The 24,376-nt window shown below is 42.5% G+C and overlaps 1 protein-coding gene across 2 annotated transcripts in view; it reads right to left on the minus strand.

Moving 5' to 3' along the window:
* il17rd (interleukin 17 receptor D) overlaps positions 1-3,762 on the minus strand; it is a 90,049-nt gene extending 86,287 nt beyond the window's left edge. For both annotated transcript variants that reach the window (XM_072280417.1, XM_072280416.1), the window contains exon 1: positions 3,637-3,762. In XM_072280417.1, the coding sequence (XP_072136518.1) occupies positions 3,637-3,756 (120 nt within the window). In that variant the 5' untranslated portion in view covers positions 3,757-3,762. The remainder of the gene's footprint in view (positions 1-3,636) is intronic.
* Positions 3,763-24,376: the final 20,614 nt, after the last annotated feature.

The raw sequence follows: 24,376 nt of genomic DNA on the forward strand, positions 1-24,376 counted from the left end.
AAAGTTAGCAATATTAAATCAAACTTTTAGAATACCTTGTGAAAATAAAGTTATATCACATACAAATTTTCAGAGGAATGCAAATTCTTTCCAAAATCCCAAACAGCACACATATTTTCTATTGTCAAATCCCATGGAACATACACATTAAGAAACCAGATGTTGAGGAGCTTAGGATTTCAAATGTTACACTTTTAAAATAGCAACTTTACATTTTGGCTGGGCAGCTTTAAAAAGAGATCAAGGAAAGCCTGTCATTTTATATATAAAAGTTCATAGTGCAAAATACGACAAAGAAGCCATGAAGAATCTTTATAAAACATAGGTTCAACCTCAACTAGAATACAATTTCCAATTCTGGGTGCTACACTTTGGGAAAGTTGTAAGGGATTCAGAGAGGGTGCAGTAAAGATTTGACAAAAATGATTACTAACGGGAAATTTTTGTCGAGTGGACTGACTGGAGAAGCAAAGGCTGTTCTCCTTGGAACAGAAGCGTCCGTGCAGAGATTTGACAGGCCTATTAAAACCTAAGAGATACTAGCAGAAGTGAATAGAGTGTAACTGTTAACCATCAATAGAGAGATAAGATTCAGGGAACGTAGAAAGAAGGCAAACACGAGGACATCTGCAGATGCTGGAAATTCAAGCAACACACACAAAATGCTGGTGGAACGCAGCAGGCCAGACAGCATCCATAGGAAGAAGCGCAGTCGACGTTTCAGGCTGAGACCCTTCGTCAGGACAAACTGAAAGAGGGAAACTGGTACAAGTGCTGCTGTCTCATGGTTCCAGCAACTCAGGTTCAAACTTGACCTCTGGGGCCATCTGTGTGGAGTGAACAAATGGGTTTCCTCCATGTGCTTCAGTCTTCTTCCATAGCTCAAAGATATGCAGCTTAGTGGATTAATCTGCAATTGTAATTTGTCTTTAATGTGTAGGTCGTAGCAGAATAAGGATTGTATTGGGTAAGTTAATGTGAAAATAGAAATTGGTAGGAGTCTAGAGTGGACTACTGGAGGTTATAATGGAAGAACATTCAATTCAAAGGGAGCTGGGCAAGTATCATGGTAGTGCAGTGGTTAGCACAGCGTTTTACAGTACAGGTGACCTGGGTTCAATTCCCATTGCTGCCTGTAAGGAGTTTGTATGTTCTCCCCATGACTGCGTGGGTTTCCTCCGGGTGCTCTGGTTTCCTCCCACAGGTCAAGTTCATAGGTCATTGTAAATTGTCCTGTGATTAAATTGTAAATTGTCCTGTGATTAGGCTAGGGCTAAATCAGGAGATTGTTGGGCAGTGTGACTCAAATGGCCAGAAGGGCCTATTCTGCTCAGCATCTCAGTAAATAAAAATTAGGACTATTGAGGGTAAGACTAACAGGATTGCTTTTTCTTGAAGCTGGCATGTAGATCACAGGCCAAATGACCATATTTCATATTGTAATCACTCAGTGATCCTGTAATTAAAGGTTAGAAAATAGTGATGTTGTAATTGTAAGATAGTGAAATATGAAATAAAATACTAATAGTTGGCATACAGATAAATTTTACCCATCGTTAGCCCACCAACTCCAAATGCACAGTACTATCTCCTTCAAACAAACTGGAAGCTATTCTCTAATCTATTCTAATGCACTTGACCCAATCTCTACGTTGGAACATTCAATGTTATAAAACATGTTAACTCTTTAGAGATATACCAGAACTATTCCAAATTTTGTTTGAAATGTATAATTCAGCCATTGTTTTCATTATTCAACAAGACATGTACCAAGGTGGGTCAGTTGGCAGATACATCACACAATGTCTGACCATGGAGCATATTTTGACATTCACATTGTACACATAAAGAGCAAGCATATTTAGCTCTAGAATTCAACAAAATGACTTAGGCAGTTCTCATTACTAAGTCAGAAATAAAGATTGTGTACAATTAAATATAAAAATCAAGCTTGGCTGTGATAATCTACAGAAAAAAGTAAACGTTCATATGCACAGTACAATGAAGTGTCAATTAACAACCCAGCATCCTTACAGGGGAGGAAAAAACGGGAAATGCATCCCAGCCCCTGAGTGAACCAGATCAAACATGTTTCTTCAAAGTCCTCGAGTCTTTTTGAGTGCAAATCTTCTTAACTTCCTTCCTCACAGATCATTATAGAGTAATGGTGTTTTACTTCATCAAATCCAAATTCAAAGCAATTTGGGCAAATCTGAAAATGTGCGTACTTGCATCAAATCAGAGCTTTTTAAGATCTTGTTCCCATTATTGGAAACCCGCCAAATGCAGGCGACCACATCAAGAACATCTCAAACTTTGAACCAAGCTACAATCAGAAGGCTCAGGGCAACCCACCGCTCTAATAAGTTCCAAAACTACAAAAGGGTAATATGGCTAATTTACAAGGAACAGGGGTGTGGGGGTGGGAATGGTGAGGGAGGACGACAAATGGCCCCACGGGTAAACACAAACAACCACCATCTGGGAACCAGAGACCATAAAACCGTTTGGCATGTCCACCGGCCATTCTGAATTGTAAACATTTGTAGCATGCTACCAAATAAAACGCAGCACTGCAGTGCGTCGCAATGCACTACGCTCTGCAAGTGCATTCATGTGAACGACAAAAAAAAATTACATCTCACCTCTTAATTCTGCAAAAAAAAAATCAAGATTTAGGAACACCATAAGAAACTTTTTTTAAAACAAAACCTGAAAAAATTACTACACCTAACAAAGTTAATCACTCTAGTGATTAAAGGGTTATGTTCTGCTCGCAGACTCGAAAGTTACAACCAGCCAGCTGGTCTGTAGCGAAGTGGCCTGCGGTTAAAAAGAGGAAATGCCAGGGAATTTAATGCAGTCACAAATGGGCCACTTCACTTCCGACTGAGGTCTCAGTTCAAAGGGAAACCTGCCCCCACAAACAATGCTTTCGGGGGCATTCGGTCATTCATCACCACACCAACTCTGTCTTTCAATAAAGACTACCCGCCGATTTCCTTTTTTAAAAAAAATACACAAATAAATCCTGCCTCAACCTTGCAGCCTGAATCCCTTCAGATTACAAGATGTGGAATGGAAATGAAACTGGCGAAGGAAAGCGGTTACACTTGTTGCTAACACTTTGATCAATCGAAGGCATAAAGGTCGAGCTCTATTCATTAAAATAACAAAAGGCACCGTATCATTCAACAGCACAGGACAGCTCAGGTCAAATAACTCATTGGAGATAAAGGATATTCCCTGATGACTGACTCGGCTGTTGGAAGCGTAACCCTGCTTTCATGCAAGGCACTCAGAAGTGTTGGTGTTAACCACAAACACCAAATGCAAACGGATCCTACTTTGCTACGAGTGCGTTTGTGTTTCAAACAGTTCTAATCATTGTCCGGCTCAGTAGACTCGCTCACTGAAAACAGATCTCTGATTCAGTGATTTATCCATAAAATACCAGCATCTAAAATTAAATAGTCCAAAAAGCTTGAATGCAAGATGATTCAAATATTAGTCTTCCTTTACGAAAAGGTGTTTAAGGTTCCACCCAAATCAACCCATTGCACCTTAAAGGGAAAAAAACTGACCTAACCATAATAATAAACCATTCGCATCTGTAGAGAAAATCCTTTCCCTTACCTTTGAAGGACAGATCAACGAACTCCGCTGCTTGGACCTGGCGCCAGCCACCTTGATCCCGCGCTCGAAAATAGCGCACAAAGTTAGGAGGAAAACACAAACTTTCCTCCAAGCTGCCATGGTCCCGCTCCCAGCACCAGCCTCCGACGCGCATGCGCCGTCGCATGCCTGCGCCGGACTCGAGTGGGTGGGCTGGTCGGCGCCTGCTGAAAAGGAGGAGTGGACTTTCAGAGCACCCTGAGTGGACCCCAAAACGTTCCAACATTGCCAAATGATATCCGCTCAGCACTTCAGATTTACCTTTTCAAGCAGAATGTTACAGGAAAGCGATTTGAATTCTCCTTGTCTTCCATGCTGCTCTGTATTTTCACCATTTCACTGTCCCTTTGCCTCCCATCAATTAAATTTTAAAATGAAGAATCAAGATTGTGGGCATTGCCAATTCATTGCTGGAGCTCAGCTAGGCAATGAATGGATAACAACATAGGATATTTAATAAAACTGTATATCATTTTGCTAATTTTGCAATTGACCAAATTTGCTAATCTGGTGATTTTAAGAATTGGTTTAGCAATTACTTTTATTAAAAGTACTGTGTGACAAATTCAGCAACTTCTAGGATAGCTATAAAATAATTAAAATCATTAGACTACTGGTATATGTGTACTTTTGTATTCCTTCCTCTTGCCTATCCCTCAATTGTTGTCAATGGCCAAAATATCTATCCCTCATTCAAAAGAAAACAATGACCAGCAGAGAAAGAGACAAGCAAAATAACACATTCTTATCTAATCCTGTCCTTACAATGATACAGAAGAAAGCCTAAAACGTTGGCTCCTAAAGTAAACAACTCAATTTCTCCAATTCCCTCTCTCCATATTTTCTTGTCCCTGCAACGTTATCTCTCACATGTCCAGCAACCTCCCTTTTGACTCCATAAACCAACATTAAGGGCTAACTGAAAGTGGTTGAGTAACCTGCCAGCACATTTTTGGGATGCGGGATGCAACTTTATCTCATATCCCAAAGATGATCTGATAGGTTACTTTGGAATGTGGGATAAAGTTGTTTTCATCACGTTGCTAAGAGGAATGCACAAATTCTGCACAGATAGCAACTGAGGTTATTATCAGACCAAGACACGATCTGGAGCACTGAGGGAGCCACACCGACCAATGCTTGTGCCAATGGAGTATGTAAGGCAATAGGACAACAAAATCCATTCCACTCCAACAAATCAATTCAAAAACAAATTCCAAAAGTAATCTCCAATACACTTTACACACAAGCCAGATTATGTTCCTACCGAGATGCAACGTCCCTTCTTATTGTGATACTTATACCTTAGAAAGCAAATTCCTGAGGCTGATGTGTCAACTCTCAGATCTGACAAGTTAGCGACATTGCCATGAGTCTGGGAGGAACTAGAACAATGCAGTCCAGCACAGGTCATTTGACCCACAATGTTGTGGCAACTCCAAGTTCAATCTGACCTTTTTCTACCTTATCACCCTCCATTTTTCTTTTTCTCTGTGTAATCTAAGAGTCTTTTAAATGTCCCCAATGATTCCGTCTCTATCTCCACCCTTGAGAGTGCACTCTACACATTCTCTGTGTAAAAATCCTGCTTCAGATATTCCCCCCTTAAAGTCCAATCACCATTTCTGCCCTGGGAAAAATCTTCTGGCTGTCCAATCAATCTATGCTTCTTATCATCTTATACACCTCTATCAAGTCACTTCTTATTCTCCTACTATCCAAGAGAAAAGCCCTAGCTCACTCAACCTATCATCATAAGACACGTTTTCTAAACCAGACATCATCCTGGTAAATCTCTTCCGCACCATCTCTAAAGCTTCCACATCCTTCCTATAATGAGGCAACCAGAACTGAACACAATACTCCAAATGTGGTCTAACAAGAGCTTTAGAGAGCTGCAACATAACCTTGCAGCTCTCGAACTCAATCCCCCAATTAATGAAGGCCAACACACCATAAAACTTCTTAATAATCCTATTAATTTGTTCTGCAACTTTGAGGGATCTGTGGACTTAGTCCCCAAGATCCCTCTGTTCCTGCACGCTGTTAAGAACCCTGCCATTAACCTGTAGTCTGATCAAGTTTGATCTTCCAAAGTGAATCACTTCATGCTTTTCTGTAATTAATTCTCTGCCACTACACAGTTTAGCTCTGCATCCTATCAATGTCCCACTGTAACTATGACAACTTTCTGTACTATCCAAAATTCCAGCAACCTCTGTGTCATTTGCAAACTTACTAACCCATCCTTCTACTTCCTCATCCAAGTTTTCAATAAAAATCACAAAGAGAAGAGGTCCAGAACAGACCCCTCCCCCCCAGAACACCACGGGTCATCAACTTCCAGGCAGAATATGCTCCACCTGCTTCTCTGCCATCTGTAGACAAGCCAATTCTGAATCTACGCAGCCAATTTTCTCTGGATCCCATGCCTCCTGACTTTCTAAACAAGACTACCATGGGGAAACTTGTCCATAAGACAATAAGATATAGGAGCAGAATAGGCCATTCACCCCATTGAGTCAGGTCCACCACACTATCATGGATGATTTATTATCCTTCTCAACCCCATTCTCCCCGTAACCTTTAACATCTTTAGTAATCAAAAACCTCATAAATATACCCAATGACAGCCTCCACAGCCATCCACGGCAATGAATTCTGCAGTTTTGTCATCTTCTGGCTAAAGAAAATACTCCTTATTTCTGTTCCATAGGGACATTCTTGTATTTTGAGTTTGTGCCCCTGGTCCTAGACTCTCCCACTATAGGAAACATCCTCTCCATGTCCATTCTATCTAGGTCTTCAACAGATTTATTGAAATCCCCCATCATTCGTCTAATGCCTTACTAAAATCCATATACACCACACCTAATGTTCTGCCTTCGTTGATCTGTTTTGTCACTTCCTCAAAGAATTCAATCTGGCTGGTGAGGCATGACCCGCCTAATAGTATTATAATTTGCCCTCCGCCATTTGAACACTTTCCCATACCATCTGCTCCTATCCTTGTCTAAACATATGGTGAAGGTCAGGGAGTTGTGGTCACTGTCTCTGAAATGCTCACCCACCAAGAAATCTGCCGCTTGTCCAGGTTCATTGCCGAACCTTGAATAAATCGAGGTATTTTTGAAAGCGCAGCACTTGTCCCATACATTATTCTGCCTGTTACTCCACTACAGCCTAGGAATCCACAAATTACATAAAAACCTCAATGGAACAGAAAGAGAATTGAAAATAAATAATTAAATAACCATGTTTTAAGTATTTATTCATTTCTATATCATTCCAAGCACAGAAGAAAGAAAAGTAGTGTGTAAGATTTGTAAGCATTCAAGAAGAAATAGTGCAAAATGGGCACTCAATCCAGCAACATCGGGAAATAAGTATTTTATGTTTTTAACCTTCGAAGCCTTTCAGTTTTTATATAGAACAAATAGTAATGTTCTTCGGGGCAAACAATGTTATTGAAATTGAGAACAAGGGGAAAAGGGTCAGAGACATGGAACTTTAGCAAACCTTCTGGCACCATGTAACGCAAAATACTTAAATTCATTAAGGGGATAGATCACAGAATTACTTTAATCCTGCACATTCAGAAATCACTGAGAACTCCAAATTCAGAAAACGTTTGCCAAATGTCAGGCAAAAGCATTAATGGTAAAATTTGCATGAAGAACCCAAGTCAAAAATGAATTTCATATACACAAGAGATTCTGCAGATGTTGGAAATCTTGAGCCACACATACAAAATGCTGGAGGACTCAGCAGGTCAGGCGGCATCTGGCAAGGGGAACCACCTGCTTCAAGCAGGCATCAACCATATCAGTATATGAAAAGAATGTGGTAATCTGCCTCAATGACATTGTCCAGTAACACTTACATCCACCGTGTTGGAGAGCTTCGAGAGGTTGATAATGAAGAAGATTATCCTGAGGAGTGACTTGGATCAGCTCCAATGTAACACACACAAAATGCTGAAGGAATTTGTGTGTGTCATGTCAGTCTGCATCTAGGGAGAGGAATAAGTAGTCAATATTTTAAGCTAAAGCCCTTCATTAGGACCGGCCATTGGAAATAAGTACAAGGGGGGATGTCAGAGGCAAGTTTTTCACACAGAGAGTGGTGGGTGCGTGGAATGCACTGCCAGGGACGGTGGTAGGGACCGGTACAATTGGGTCTTTTAAGAGACCCTCAGATAGGTACAAGGAGCTTAGAAAAATAGAGGGCTATGCAATAGGGAAATTCTAAGCAGTTTCTAGAGTAGGTTACATGGTTTTACTGTGGACTGAAGAGCCTGTAATTTGCTGTAGATGTCTATGTTCTATGTTCTATTGACTGTCTATCCCTCTCAATAGATGCTGCCTGGCCTGTTGAGTTCCTCCAGCACTGTACATGTGTTAGTCGGCATTAATAGCATCTGCAGAATCTCTTGTGTTCAGGGATCGGCTCCAATTTTCCTGAATCAGCTCTGTAACACCTGGACAATGAAGCTGCATTCATCAGGATGCTCCTTATTGACTACAGCTCAGCATTCAAAACTAGCACCTGAAAATTCAACATTATGTTCTAACGAATGAAGATGCATACATCAGGGTGCTCTTCATTTACTACAGCTCAGTACTCAACCCTGCCACCCCCTCAAAATTCATCACTATGCTCCAAGACCTGGGCCTTGGTACCTCCCTGTGCAACAGGGTTCTCAATTTCCTCACTAGTAGACCTCAGTTTGAACAGATTGGCAACCATCTCCTCCACCAACAGCATAGGGGAGCAAGACCAAGGAACTGATTGTGGATTTCAGGAAGGGGAAGTGGAGGAAAGTCACACCAGTCCTTATCGAGGGATCAGCACTGGAAAGGGTGAGCAGTTTCAAGTTCCTGGGTTTCAACATCTCTGATCTATCCTGGACCCAACATATTGATGCAAATACAAAGAAGGCATGACAGTGGCAATATTTCATTATGAATTTGAGGTGACAAAGACTCTCGCAAATTTCTACAGATGTACTGTGGAAAGTATTCTAACCGGTTGTACCAGCATCTGGAATGGAGAGACCACTGCATAAGATCAGAAAAAGCTGCAGAAAGTTGCAAACTCAGCTAGGTCCATCAAGGGCACTAGCCTCCCCTGCGTCGAGGACCTTTTCAAAAGGTGATGCCTCAAAAAGGCGGCATCCATCATTAAGGACCCCCACCTCCAAGGACATGTACTCTTTCTATTACTATCATCAAGGAAGAGGTACAGGAGCCAGAAGACACACACTGGACGTGTTAGGAACAGTTTCATTTCCTCTGCAATCAGATTTCTGAACGGACAATGAACCCACGCACACTATGTCACATTTTTTTTTTCTTTTTTTGCACTACTTATTTATCTTTTAAATATATATTTCTTATTGTAACATATAATTTTTATTATTATGTATTGTAATGTATTAAAAACATTCAAGGCATAGACAAGCAATATTAAACCTGATTCTGATTCAGGTGCAACACTGGGCTGAGTGTTTAGTCCCCTGCTTTACTCCCTTTATGCAAATGATTGCACGGTAAAGTACAGCTCCAATGCTGTATTTAAGTTTGCTGATCATACCACAGTTGTTGGCCAAATCAATGGTGGTGATGAATTGGCATTTTGAAGGGAGATTCAGTTGTGCTGCAACAACAAACCTCTCATCGAACATCAGCAAAGTCAAAGAACTGATTATGGACTACAGGTGGAAGAAGCTGGAGGTTCAGGAGGCAGTCCTCATTAGAGGAATGAATGTGGAGAGGGTCAGCAGCTTTAAATTCCTGGGCATTATCATATCAGACAATTTGTTCTGGGACCAACATATACAGTAAGTACTATTACAAAGAAGGCATGATGGCATCTCTATCTTTTTAGAAGCTTTTGTAGATTTGGCATGTCATCAAAAACTTTGACAACTATGTAAAGTGGAGAATATCATAATTGATTGCATCACGCCTGGTATGGAAACAACAATGCCCAGGAACAGAAAAATCTACAGAAAGCCCCATCCATCACAGAAAAAAAGCACAAGAAAAAGCTAGTCGTAAACATAAAAGGGAATCTAAAAGTATTCAATGAATACATGAATGGGAAAAGGTTTCAGTGGGAGAAATCCAGCTCAAACCAGAAAGGAAATCTATTCACGGAGAGCATGAAGGTAGTTATTATTTCCCGTGTCAGAATTAGAGTCATGGATTACTACAACACAGAACCCTTCTGGCATTGTACACACCCTTCAACCCTTCTAGTCCATGCTGAACTATTATTCTGCCTAGTCCCATCAACCCACACCTCATACCCCTCCCATTCATATACTTATACAAATTTCTCTCATATTGAAATGAATAGTAGGGTTGTATCATTTGAAACATCTATTGATATCATTAAGTTAATTACTGAGTTTTCCTCAAGTAAGAGCAATCAATGGTTTAGGTTGTCATGCGAGTCAAACATCATTTCTGTTGAAATAAAATAAAGGGTGAGCATGGGAAGCTGAATGAGAGTTGGGGATTGCTTTCATGCAAACCCTGAACTTCTTCCAAAAGAATCAAACATATAATTGGTGGTCAGGAAAACTTGCAAGTCCATCAAAGAGTAATATAACTTGTCTAAACCTTATAATCTGCATGGCAACATGGAAATCTTGAGGTAGGCAGTACAATATTTTCATCTAAATAAAGCAACCACATTGAATGTGAAGGATTCTCATTATTTGACTAGTCTGTACTCCTTAAGCAAGCAGCATGGGATATCTTAAATTAATAAAACATCAGTTATTTAAGAATATTCTGCAGTGGATTACACAACTATCCCTGGTAGTCCAGAGGACAAATGATAATGGTCTTCAACCAATAATGCATAATTTACCTGCTACAAATCAATGCTGACTTTTTCCATCAATCCATGTTTATCCATGGTTCACCCAAGGAATAAAGGTATACTGTTTTCTCAATGAGGAGCGAATTCAGAAATTAAAGGTGTAAAGGGACTTGGGAGTCCCAGTGCTGGATTCCTCAAGGTTAACTTGCAGGTTGAGTCAGTAGAAAGGAAGACAATTACAATATTAGCATCCATTTTGAGAGGACTAGAATATAAAGCATGCATGTAATGCTCGGGCATTGGTCAGGCGACATTTGGAGTATTATGAGCAGTTTTGGGCTTCATATTTAAGAAACAATGTGCAAGCAACGGACAGGGTCCAGAGGAGGTTTACAAGAATGATGCCAGGAATGAGAAGGCTAACACATGAGGAGTGCTTGATGGCTCTGTGCCTGTACTTGCTGGAGTTTAGAAGAATGAGGCAAGATCTAATTGAAACTCATCAAATACTGAAAGGCCTAGAAAGCATTGATGTGGAATGGATGTTTCCATTAGTGGGAGAGTCTAATACCAGAGGCCACAGTTTAGAATAGAAGGACATCCCTTTAGAACAGAGATTAGGAGGAATTTCTTTAACCAGAGGGTGGTGAATTTGGGGAAATCATTGCCACAGATGGCTGTGGAGGCCAAGTCATTGGGTATATTGATATCGATATGTGTTAACTAGGGGGCCGTGCACAATCCGGATTTGATGCAGACAGCCGTGAGAAGCGCAGAGGAACATCTGGAGTAACTTCGGAAATGCTGCTTCGCTGCCGCTGCTACTGTGTGATCGAGAATCTCCGGAGACGCAGGCCCCAAGTCCTCGGCTTTGCGTATCGCCTGTTGCTGGGGCCGGGGTCGAAGTGCTCAGCAGAGATGGTGCTTGGTGCTCGGTGTCAAAGAGGTGGGTCGGAGGCTCGGAGTTTTTCGGACGGACTCGGAGTCAGACTGTGGTCGGATGCTTCCGGGATGCTGCACCAGCAAGTTGGCGGCGCTGGAGGTTTACCGTCTGCATGAGATGATGGGACTTTCGAGAGACTTTGAGACTTTTACTGTGCCATGGTCTGTTCTTATCAAATTATGGTATTGCTTTGCACTGTTGTAACCATATGTTATAATTATGTGTTTTTTGTTAGCCTTTAAGTCGGTTTGTCATGTGTTTTCGTGATATCATTCTGGAAAAACATTTTATCATTTCTTAATGCATGCATTACTAAATGACAATAAAAGGGGACTGCGTGTCCTCATAATCATAAATCATAAATATTTAAAGCCGAGGCTGATTAGTAATACCTCAAGATTCAAGATTGTTTAATATAATTTCCTGCACACAAGTGTAAAGGAGAACAAAATAATTATTACTCTGGATCCAATGCAGCACAAAAAAACAGAAAAGATAAAGAACAAAAGAATAATAATTTAAAACATAATAAATATCAACACATAAAATAGCTTTATGTATTGATTCTATGTGAATGCATATTAGTGAAGCTAGGCACATATAAAGTGTATATAAAGTGACCGATAGGAAATAATGAAGTAGTGATGGTTGGGGGCGCTCAGGGGTGGGTTAGTGGGGGAAAGTGTGTGTTAGTAGGGGGAGGTGTTGATCAGCCTTACTGCTTGGGGGAAGTAACCATTTTTGAGTCTGATGATCCTGGCCTGGATACTACATGGCCTCCTCCCTGACTGGCGTGGGACAAACAGTCCATGAGCAGGGGTGATTGGGATTCTTCATGATGTTACTGGTCCTTTTCTAGCACCTTCCAGTATATATGTTCTTGATAGTGGGTGGGCTAGTGCCGGTGATGTGTTGGGCAGTCTTGACTCTCCATTGTCGAGCCTTCCTGTCCGCTGCAGCGCAGTTTCCATACCAGGCAGCGATGCAGCTGGTTGGGATGCCCTCTGCTGCGCATCTGTAGAATGAAATGAGTATGGATGTGCAAGGTCCAGCTCTCTTCGGCCTCCTCAGAATGTAGGGGTGCTGCTGAGCTTTCCTGACTCTGTAGGATGTGTTCTGGGACCATGCAATTGTGTGGGGTGTGCACTCCTAGGAGTTTGAAACTGCTTGTAGATTCCACTGCTATGACCACTGACGTAAGGAGGGGTTGAGTGGTGCGAGCTCTCCTGAAGCCGATGATCATCTCCTTTGTCTTGCTGACATTGAGGAAGAGGGTATTTCCATGGCAATGGGCCTCGAGCTCTTCCACCTCCTCCCTGTAGGCACTCTCATTGTTGTTGTGTGATGAGCTCTACCACCGTTGTGTCACTGGCAAACTTGACCATGAGGTTATTTGGGTGTTTGGCCATGCAGTTATGTGTGAACAGAGTGTACAGCAATGGGCCCAGCACACGGCCCTGGGGGGTGGGCGGGCACCCATGTTGAGGATGATGGGGGGAGAAGAGGGGTGGTGCATCCTGACTATCTGAGGTCTGTTGGTCAGGGAAGTCCAACACATATTTGCACGGTGGTGTATTTAATTCGAAGAGTAGGAGCTTGTTCACCAAGGTCTGTGGGACGAATGTTGAACTGAAATCCAGAAACAACATTCTGACATAAGTGACATCAATCCTGCTGAAGGGTCTTGGCCTGGAACGTTGACTGTTTGCTCTTTTCCATGGATGCTGCCTGGCCTGCTGAGTCTCTCCAGCATTTTGTGTGTGTTGCTTGGATTTCCAGCACCTACAGATTTTCTCTTGCTTCTGACATAAATGACCTTGTTTTCTAGGTGTGTCAGAGCTAGCTGCATGACAGATGCTATGGCATCCATCGTAGAGTTGTTCTGTTGGTCAGTATATTGGTGCATATCCAATGTGGCAGGAATGGAGTTTTTGTTGTGTCCTTATCAGCCATTCAAAGCACCTCGTAATGATTGGTGTTAGTACCATCGGCAGTAGTTATTTAGCTTCAATGGTTACAGGGAAAAGGTAGGAGAATGGGGTTGAGAGGGAAAATACATCAGTAATGATTGAATGGTAGGGAAGATTCGATGGGCTGAATGATCTTAATTCTGCTTCTATGTCTTATGGTCTTCAGTGATGCACAGGCTTTACAAAATCATACTAGATACATGAATGTTAGACTCACTGACTAGTTCCCAATAAACAAGCCAGAAAATGTTGAGAAGTGAACTTATAGTATTTGATTACTTTTAATTGATGCCACTAAGAACTAAGAATGAAGATTCACTCCTTCAGATGTGAATTGTTAGTCTCCTTAATTAAAAAAAAATTAAAATGTTTTCATTTCTTTTCGTCTCAGCCCCATTTCTTTCTCTCTCTCATGCTCTTTGTTTGCTTTATCTGAAAAATATTACATTGAATTAAATATTCTAAATTAGACCTTGGTCTCTGAAAGCCTCAGTGAAGATTCTTCAGCAAGACTATCACTCCTTACCACGTTTACACTTGATGCAGTCCTCCGTAGAGGGAGCATTGCCAATTTAAAAGTGTGAGAAATCCAAATTGCAATAGCCCAAATGCAAAACGCAGAAACTAATTTAAATCTCTATGATAGGCTCACCTCTTTTGAATGGCTGAATGGTCCAGCTGTTTTCACCAGACCAGATGAGAAATATCCTGACCTGAGAATTCTCTCCACAGCAAACTTTAAGAGTAAAAGAGAGGCAAGAGTGAACATTGGACTGCTGGAAAATGGTGATGGGCTGGAAGTAATGTGGAACAATGTAACCGCAATTGAATTGAGTAACACACATCAAAGTTGCTGGTGAACGCAGCAGGCCAGGCAGCATCTCTAGGAAGAGGTGCAGTCGACGTTTCAGGCCGAGACCCTTCATCAGGACTAACTGAAGGAAGAGTGAGTAAGAGATTTGAAATTTGGAGGGGGAGATCCAAAATGATAGGAGAAGACAGGAGGGGGAGGGATGGAGCCAAGAGCTGGACAGGTGATAGGCAAAAGGGGATACGAGAGGATCATGGGACAGGAGGTCCGGGAAGAAAGACAAGGAGGGGGGGGAACCCAGAGGATGGGCAAGGGGTATATTCAGAGGGACAGAGGGAGAAAAAGGAGAGTGAGAGAAAGAATGTGTGTATAAAAATAAGTAACAGATGGGGTACGAGGGGGAGGTGGGGCATTAGCGGAAGTTAGAGAAGTCGATGTTCATGCCATCAGGTTGGAGGCTACCCAGACGGAATATAAGGTGTTGTTCCTCCAACCTGAGTGTGGCTTCATCTTTACAGTAGAGGAGGCCGTGGATAGACATGTCAGAATGGGAATGGGATGTGGAATTAAAATGTGTGGCCACTGGGAGATCCTGCTTTCTCTGGCGGACAGAGCGTAGGTGTTCAGCAAAGCGGTCTCCCAGTCTGCGTCGGGTCTCGCCAATATATAAAAGACCACATTGGGAGCACCGGACGCAGTATATCACCCCAGCCGACTCACAGGTGAAGTGTTGCCTCACCTGGAAGGACTGTTTGGGGCCCTGAATGGTGGTAAGGGAGGAGTGTAAGGGCATGTGTAGCACTTGTTCTGCTTACACGGGTGAGTGCCAGGAGGGAGATCAGTGGGGAGGGATGGGGGGGACGAATGGACAAGGGAGTCGCGTAGGGAGCGATCCCTGCGGAATGCAGAGAGAGGGGGGGAGGGAAAGATGTGCTTAGTGGTGGGATCCCGTTGGAGGTGGCGAAAGTTACGGAGAATAATATGTTGGACCCGGAGGCTGTTGGGGTGGTAGGTGAGGACCAGGGGAACCCTATTCCTAGTGGGGTGGCAGGAGGATGGAGTGAGGGCAGATGCACATGAAATGGAGGAGATGCGTTTAAGAGCAGAGTTGATAGTGGAGGAAGGGAAGCCCCTTTCTTTAAAAAAGGAGGACATCTCCCTCGTCCTAGAATGAAAAGCCTCATCCTGAGAGCAGATGCGGCGGAGACGGAGGAATTGCGAGAAGGGGATGGCGTTTTTGCAAGAGACAGGGTGAGAAGAGAAATAGTCCAGATATCTGTGAGAGTCAGTAGGCTTATAGTAGACATCAGTGGATAAGCTGTCTCCAGAGACAGAGACAGAAAGATCTAGAAAGGGGAGGGAGGTGTCGGAAATGGACCAGGTAAACTTGAGAGCAGGGTGAAAGTTGGAGGCAAAGTTAATAAAGTCAACAAGCTCTGCATGCGTGCAGGAAGCAGCGCCAATGCAGTCGTCGATGTATGCTCTCAGGATGAGGCTTTTCATTCTAGGACGAGGGAGATGTCCTCCTTTTTTAAAGAAAGGGGCTATCAACTCTGCTCTTAAACGCATCTCCCCCATTTCACGTACATCTGCTCTCACTCCATCCTCCCGCCACCCCACTAGGAATAGGGTTCCCCTGGTCCTCACCTACCACCCCACCAGTCTCCAGGTCCAACATATTATTTTCTGTAACTTCTGCCACCTCCAACGGGATCCCACCACTAAGCACATCTTTCCCTCCCTCCCTCTCTCTGCTTTCCACAGGGATTGCTCCCTACACAACTCCCTTGTCCATTCGTCCCCCCCATCCCTCCCCACTGATCTCCCTCCTGGCACTTATCCGTGTAAGCGGAACAAGTGCTACACATGCCCTTACATTTCCTCCCTTACTACCATTCAGGACCCCAAACAGTCCTTCCAGGTGAGGCAACACTTCACCTGTGAGTCGGCTGGGGTGATATACTGCGTCCGGTGCTCCCGATGTGGCCTTTTATATATTGGCAAGATCCGACGCAGACTGGGAGACCGCTTTGCTGAACACCTACGCTGTGTCTGCCAGAGAAAGCAGGATCTCCCAGTGGCCACACATTTTAATTCCACATCCCATTCCCATTCTGATATGTCTATCCATGGCCTCCTCTACTGCAAAGATGAAGCCACACTCAGGTTGGAGGAACAACACCTTATATTCCGTCTGGGTAGCCTCCAACCTGATGGCATGAACATCGACTTCTCTAACTTCCGCTAATGCCCCACCTCCCCCTCGTACCCCATCTGTTACTTATTTTTATACACACATTCTTTCTCTCACTCTCCTTTTTCTCCCTCTGTCCCACTGAATATACCCCTTGCCCATCCTCTGGGTTCCCCCACCCCCCGTCTTTCTTCCCGGACCTCCTGTCCCATGATCCTCTCGTATTCCTTTTGCCAACCACCTGTCCAGCTCTTGGCTCCATCCTTCCCCCTCCTGTCTTCTCCTATCATTTTGGATCTCCCCCTCCCCCTCCAACTTTCAAATCCCTTACTCACTCTTCCTTCAGTTAGTCCTGACGAAGGGTCTCGGCCTGAAACGTCAACTGCACCTCTTCCTAGAGATGCTGCCTGGCCTGCTGCGTTCACTAGCAACTTTGATGTGTGTTGCTTGAATTTCCAGCATCTGCAGAATTCCTGTTGTTTGAATTCAGTAAGTATTTTGCATCAGTCTTCACTGTGGAAGGCACCAGCAACATGCCAGAAATTCAAAGTGTTAGGGGGCAGAAGTGAGTGCAGTTGCTATTACTAAGGAGAAAGTGCTTGGGAAGCTGAAAGATAGATGTCACCTGGACGGAATGGACTTTGCCCCAGGTCTTTCAAAGAGGTAGCTGAAGAGTGTGTGATGGCATTAGTAGTGATCTTTCAAGAATCCCTAGATTCTGAAATGGTTTGGAGGACTGAAAAATTGCAAATGTCACTCCAATCTTTCAGAAGGGAGGGAGGCAAAAGACAGGAAATTATAGTCCAGTTAGCCTGACTTCAGTGATTGGTAAGATGTTACAGTCCATTATTAAGGATGAGATTTCAGGGTGCTTAGATGCACTTGATAAAGTCAGCATGGTTTCCTGAAGGGGATATCTTGCCTGACAAATATGTTGAAAGTTTTTGAGGAAGTAACCCACAGGATAGAAACAGTCAGCGGATACTGTTTTACTTAGATGTTCAGAAGGCTTTTGACAAAGTGTTGCACACGAGGCTGCTAAACAACATAGGAGCCCATGGTATTAAAGAAAAGATATTAGCATGGACAGGAGATTGCCTGACTGATTCCACTCATTCCACCGAGATGCAACACAGAGCATCATAGGAAGTCATTCCTGCCTGTGGCCATCAAACTTTACAACTCCTCCCTTGGAGGGTCAGACACCCTGAGCCAATAGGCTGGTCCTGGACTTACTTCCCGCATAAATAATTTACATATTACTATTTAACTATTTATGGTTTTATTACTATTTATTATTTATGGTGCCACTGTAATGAAAACCAATGTCCCCTGGGATTAATAAAGTATGATTATGACTATGACAGACAGAAGGCTAAGAGCGGGTTCCTCCCAGTAACCTGTAGTGTTCTGCAGGGGTCAGTGTTGGGCCGGCTACTTTTCAGATTGTATGTCAATGATCTAGTTGATGGAATTGATGGCTTTGTGGCCGAGTTTGCTTACGGTGCAAGATAAACAGAAGAGCAGATAGTGTTGAGGAAACAGCGAGTCTGCAGAAGGATTTGCACACTTTAGGAGTATGGCCAAAGACATTACAGATGGAATACAGTGTAGGGAAGTGTATGGTCATGTACTTTGGTAGAAGGAATAAAGGATAAACTATTTTCTGAACAGGGAGAGGTTTCAGAAATTGAAGGTGCAAAGGAACTTTGGAGCTCTAGTGCAGGATTTCCCAAAGGTTAACTTTCAGACTGAGTTGGTGGCAAGGAAGGGAAATGCAATGTTACCATTTATTTCAAGAGGACTAGAATGTAAAAGCAAAAATGTAATGCTTATGTTAGGCCACATTTGTAGTATTGTGAGCAGTTTTGAGCCCATATGTAAGGAAGGGCGTACTGGCATTGGAGAAACTCCAGAGGACGTTTATGAGAATGATCCCAAGAATGAAAGGGGTAATGTATATGGAGCATTTGATGGCTCTGGGCCTGTACTTGCTTAAGTTTAGAGGAATGAGGGAAGCTCTCATTGAAATCTACCAAATACACAGGACAACAAAGATTTTGCTTCCTGACTACTTTTGGGCGTATCTTAATGGACTTTGGGATATTGATAATGAAAATCACCATGAAATTTCCCTACCACACACCCCTTTTTGAAAATTGTTTATATTTGTCATTTCAGTTCATAATTCAAGTCAATTAATATGTTGCCCACTATGTAAGCTGAAAAGGTTTCTGTCCTGTCCAGGCATGCTTAGGCAGAGTGGATGCTGCATGGCAGGACAGGTTTTAGAAAGACAATAAATTTTTGTGAAGGATTTTGATATTTGAGACAGATGTTTCCCGGAATAGCTGATGCCAAGATTAAGGAAGGCATTTTCTCCAGCCCTGTATCTCTTACCAGCTCTTTACTTCACCCCGTCCCCACCGGTTTCACCTACCACTTTGTGCTTCTTCCTCCCCTCCCCCCACCTTTTTTACTCCAGTCCTGATGAAGGGTCTTGGTCCGAAATATCGACTGTACTCTTTTCCATAGATGCTGCCTGGTGTGCTGAGTTCCTTCAGCATTGTGTGTGTGTTGCTTGGATATCCAGCATCCACAGATTTTCTCTTGTTTGTGTTATGAATACATATTTTTCTTTGTAATTCTAGAAGTTGTGAGGATGGTTCCTGTTATTTCAAGAAACAAGGGAAAAGGAGTTGAACAAAATCTTGTTTAGAAAGGCGATTTAGAAAGTTTCTTAACCTTGGTACCTCTCGTCCACAGCTCCTCTCCATTTAAGTCATCATTTAACCCCATGCCACTGACTCCCAATGGCTCTATTACTTTCAAAGCTGTTCTTCATGGAGATATAGCAGGGAACTCTCCAAGTCCAGGATATTATAATTTTTTTCCTATTATTCTACATGGAACATAAATTTACATCTAAAGGAGCCTGGGTGACAATTTTTAATGCAATTTGGATACAAACATGTCCCTCCGGTGGCCATATTGTGTATAAGACTTTGTTAGGTCATTTAGAAAGAAAGAACTTGCACTTCTGTAGTGCCTTTTGATGTCACAAAGTGCTTGGCTTCAATTAAACTACACGGTCCCATCAATAACAATTACATTGAGTTTAACAAGCAGATTGTGAACCAAATATTGGTCAAATGGCTCTTCATGTAGAGCAGCATTTGACCATCACCTAATATGTTTTATTTTGATCTTAACTATCTTCTCTGTTTTATTGTGTTTCGAAAATCAAACCCTTTTTACTAAAGGCTTTTCATGAAGTTTATTGGCCACTATATATATTTTATCTGAGAGCAAGCAGGATTTGTGTCATGGTTCTCTCATCTTTCCCTCTGTCACAGCTCCAGTGAATATTAGTGCTACCATTTCCGTAGCTATGAGGAGCAACATTTCCAGCTGGTTGAGCTAACCATTTTTAACACTTGTTTCCGAGAGAAGGTCTCGGCCAGGGACTGACATAATTTATTTTGCAACAGTAGAACTCCAGTTTGAGTAATAGAATGCCTAGATGGGAATACTTTGCTCCACTGACAAGACTGGCGGGCAAATTACATCATTTGGAGAGGTCTGCAATGGCCATTAAAATTACTCAAGTAGGGATTACAGTGAACAAAAGCTCCAAAACTGCAGTGAGCGGCTTCAGTACATTTGATAGCATTCTCCAGAACTATTCCAAATGATAAAAGCAACAGATACAAAAGATGTAATTGAGAGCATTCCCTTCTGGAGAATGCAAAGGATAAGAAGTGATGGGCGTTAAGAACCTGGAGCAGATATTATAGTAATCTCTGCCAGATGTCAGAATACAGACATGACAGATCTATTCATTCACAGATATTATGTTACTACCAGCATCAGAAAAAAAATGAAAATATCTGCAATGCATCCTTAACTAATTACTCAGCTGGTGATGGGTGAGGGCTGCCGTGGCAATTAGACCACATTAAAGAAGCTCCAGAAGAGGCTAAATGTGTGCAAAGTTTTCTATGGAAGGAATTAGGAGGGGGTGGATAACAGGAAAATTTTGGGGCTTTTCATCCCCAGTACAAACGAGTGATTGAAAAAATACAGGAAATGGCAGAAACACCCAGCAGGTCAGTCAGCACCGATGGAAAGAGTAACATCGTCAACGTTTCAGGTTGAAGATGTGCTTAGTTGTAGGATCCTGTAATGGCATCAGTTACAGAGAAAGATGTGCTGGATATAGGGGCTTGTCGGGGAGTGGTAGGTAAGGATAAGGGAAGCCCTCTCCCCTGTTATGGTAGCAGGAGAATGGGGTGAGGACAGATGCGTGGGAAATGAAGGAGATGAAGGCAAGGGCAGCATTAATGGTGGAAGGGAAACCTCATCACAAACAAGAGAAAATCTCAGATGCTGGAAATCCAAGGACCCGTTCCTGTGCTGAATCGTTCTATGAACCTAAGTCTTTTGCATGATTGCTACCAACCCTCGCATTCTAATATACAATACAATGCTTTATGTTTGACAGTTACGTGATGCCTTTATATAGATTTAAGGAACAAATGCAAGTTTTTGCTATGCACTGAGAACCATTATGGAATTTTCACTTGTTGATACTAAACCTGTGGTGTTGATAGCTAATGTGAATTTAGAGCTAAGCTCAAGGAAGAGCTATAATTTAATAGCGCTCGTCTCTAGATGCAATTAATATGGGTGTAGGCGCATCATGATCTCTCACACCCTGCTAATGCCAAGTGTAGCAACAATAACAACCTCCTAAAAATTTACCCTCACTATGTATGTTATATTCGGGTATTATTTTCACCAATAGGTCAATTGGAAATGTGTCTGTGAGGAAGACTTCGTTCCCCTATGTGGGATCTTCACCTCCTAGACTGAGTTTTGCAGCATGTCTTAAGGAGAGGTGGAACTATGTTAAATGAATCAAGCACCCATGTGCTTCTTGGAGCAGCAAAAACCTTTAAATCCTTCTATGCTCCTCCCTTTCACAGAAATTTCCTTCAAATATCTCTGTTATCTGTCCATCTTTATTTCTGCTCCCTTGATCTTCCTGAATTTAATCTTGTCAACACTAGCAGCTGTTTAGAAGAGCAAGATTCAAAGAAGGAGATATTTTATGGAGGTGTATTGTTTTGGAGCAGTTTGCAAATTGAATGGAGTGGCAGTGGTTTGTTGAAATGATGTGTTTCTGACAGTGGACGACCAATCCCTGATGTGTCCTGATATGACTTCATGGTGACAGCAGCTAAGTGTGGAAGATAACAACTGGTCTGCCAGAGATTAGAATAACAAAAGCAGAATTAAAGTTACTGTTAGGTCTAGAAAGGCACTGAATTATTGAAAATCAAAAACCGTAGATCTTTGAAGTCTGAAAGTAAGATCCTCAGGGGACTTGAACAGGAGTTTACTCTCATGATAAAATGGAGGACCTGAATAATTGCAAAATAAGGGAGTCACCATTTAAGACTGAGCTAAAGAAGAATTTCTTGTTTGAGAGACTTACGGATCTTTGGAAATCCTTGCACCAGAATGCTGTGGAGGCCGAATCAAATGTTAAGAGACTTTTGATCACTAAGTGAATCAGGTGTTATTGGGAAAGGGCAGGAAAATGGTTTTGCAGAAAGTGTCCAGGATCTTGCTGAATGACAGACCAGACTCAAGGGGTCAAATGACTGTCTTCTATTAGTATTTCTTATGGTCTTATCAAAACAAACAGCATTGGAAGACGGTAGATCAGACAGAATCAGTGGAGAAAGGAAAAATTTAAGTTTCAGATTAAAGCCCTTTCATCATAACTGAGAAGAAAACAAGAAAACATTTGTTTAAAAGCTGCAGGGAGGATCGGATGAAGGGAAAACTTCTGGTAGGCGAGGACTATTTTTCTGAATATTAGTGATTCCAGTGTTTACAAAGCTATTTAGATAATGCATTACTAAGGCCATTTAGAGAAGAAAGAATATATACACCTGGAATGGGGGGGCTGGGGGAGGTTAGCTACCAAAATAAATTTGTCCACAGATCTCCCTTATATTTGTGATACTTAACATGCTCTTGATCACTTTCACTATGGATATCCAGTCCCTATCCCCTGCCACAAAGGCCTTAAAGCTCTCCGTTACTTTCTGGACAAAAGACCCAACCACTCAAAGACCTACACCACCACCCTCCTCCATCTGGTGGCGTTGGTTCTTATCCTCAACAATTACCTTTTCTGTTCCTCCTATTTCCTCCAAACCCAAGGTGTAGCCATGGGCACCTGAATGGGCCCCAACTATGCCCCCCTTTTCGCTGGCTATGAACAGTTCCATGTTCCAATCCTACACTGGTAACACTCCCCAAATCGTTCTGCACTGCAATGATGACTGCATTGGTGCTGCTTCCCGTGCCTATGCTGAGCTTGTCAATTTCATCAACTTTGCCTCCAACTTCCACTTTGCCCTCAAATTTACTCATATCCCTTCCCTTTCTCTATCTTGCTGTCTCCATTTCTGGAGACATACTGTATATTGATATCTTTCATAAACCTACTGACTCTCATAGCTATCTTGAATATACTCCTTCCCACCCTGTTACTTGCAAAAATACCATTCCTTTTTTTCCAGTTCCTCTGTCTCTGCCACGTTTGTTCTCAGGATGAGGCTTTCCATTCTAGAAAATCTGAGAGGTCCTCTTTCAAAGAACGGGGTTTCCCTTCAACACACACAAAATGCTGGAGGAACTCAGCAGGCCAGGCAGCATCTATGGAAAAGAACACAGACGATGTTTCGGGCCGAGCCCTTTCAGCAGGACTGGAGATAAAAAGACCAGGAGTAGATTTAAAAGGTGGGGGAGAGGAGAGAGAAACACGAAGTGATAGGTGAAACCAGGAGGGGAAGGAATGAAGTAAAGGGCTGGGAAGTCAATTGGTGAAAGAGATACAGGGCTGGAGAAGGGGGAATCTGATAGTAGAGGACAGAAGGCCATGGAAGAAAGAAAAGGGGCAAGGAGCACCAGAGAGAGGTGATGGGCAGGCCATCCTGATGCCTTGAATGGGAAGTTTTCAACCTGGCGTCATGAACATTGATTTCTCGAGTTTCCAGTAATGCCACCCCCCCCCCCACCTTCACCATTCCCCATCTCCTTTTCCCTCTCTCACCATATCTCCTTGCCTGCCCATCACCTCCCTCTGGTGCTTCTCCCCCTTTTTCTTTCTTCTATGTCCTTCTGTTCTCTCTATCAAACTCCCCACCCTTCTCCACCCTATGTGCTGTCCCTAATTAGTTAAAATTCTGGTTGGAGTTTGGAGTACTGCCCCCCTCCACCTTCACCATTTGCAATACTCCAAACTCTAACCAGAATTTTAACTGATTAAAATAGTAATTGAATGCTCAACTAAATCAATCCCTTCTGTCTACATAATGTTTATATCCCTGTTTTTTCCACACATTTACATGGCTATCCAAGAGGCTCTTAAACACCTCTATCATATTTGCTTCTACTACCACCCAGGCAGCACATCCCAGACACCCTCAACTCTCCTATCTCTGTATAGAAACAAATTCCAGCACATTTTCTTTGAATTTACCTCCTCACACCTTAATTGCATGCCCTCTAATATTAGACATTTTGGCCCTATCAACTCTAATCTATGCCTCTCAAACTTCTAACAGGTCTCCCCTCAACATTCCAGAGAAAAGAACTTAAGTTTGCCCAACTTCTCCTTATAGTACAGGCACATGCCCTTTACAAACAACAACATACTAGTAAGCCTGTTCTGTGCCTTCTCCAAAGTTTACATATCCTTCCTATAATAAGGTGAACAAAATGAATGCAATACGTCACACTCTAACCAGAGTTTTATAAAACTGCAGCATAACTTGATGAAGTTTGAACTCAATTCCTCAACAAATAAAGGCAAGCATGCCATATGCCTTATTTACCATCCTATCAACCCTCTGGTAAGATGGAGGCGT

The sequence above is a fragment of the Mobula birostris genome, chromosome 16 (genome assembly GCF_030028105.1).
Source record: "Mobula birostris isolate sMobBir1 chromosome 16, sMobBir1.hap1, whole genome shotgun sequence".
Classification (NCBI taxonomy): Eukaryota; Metazoa; Chordata; class Chondrichthyes; order Myliobatiformes; family Myliobatidae; genus Mobula; species Mobula birostris.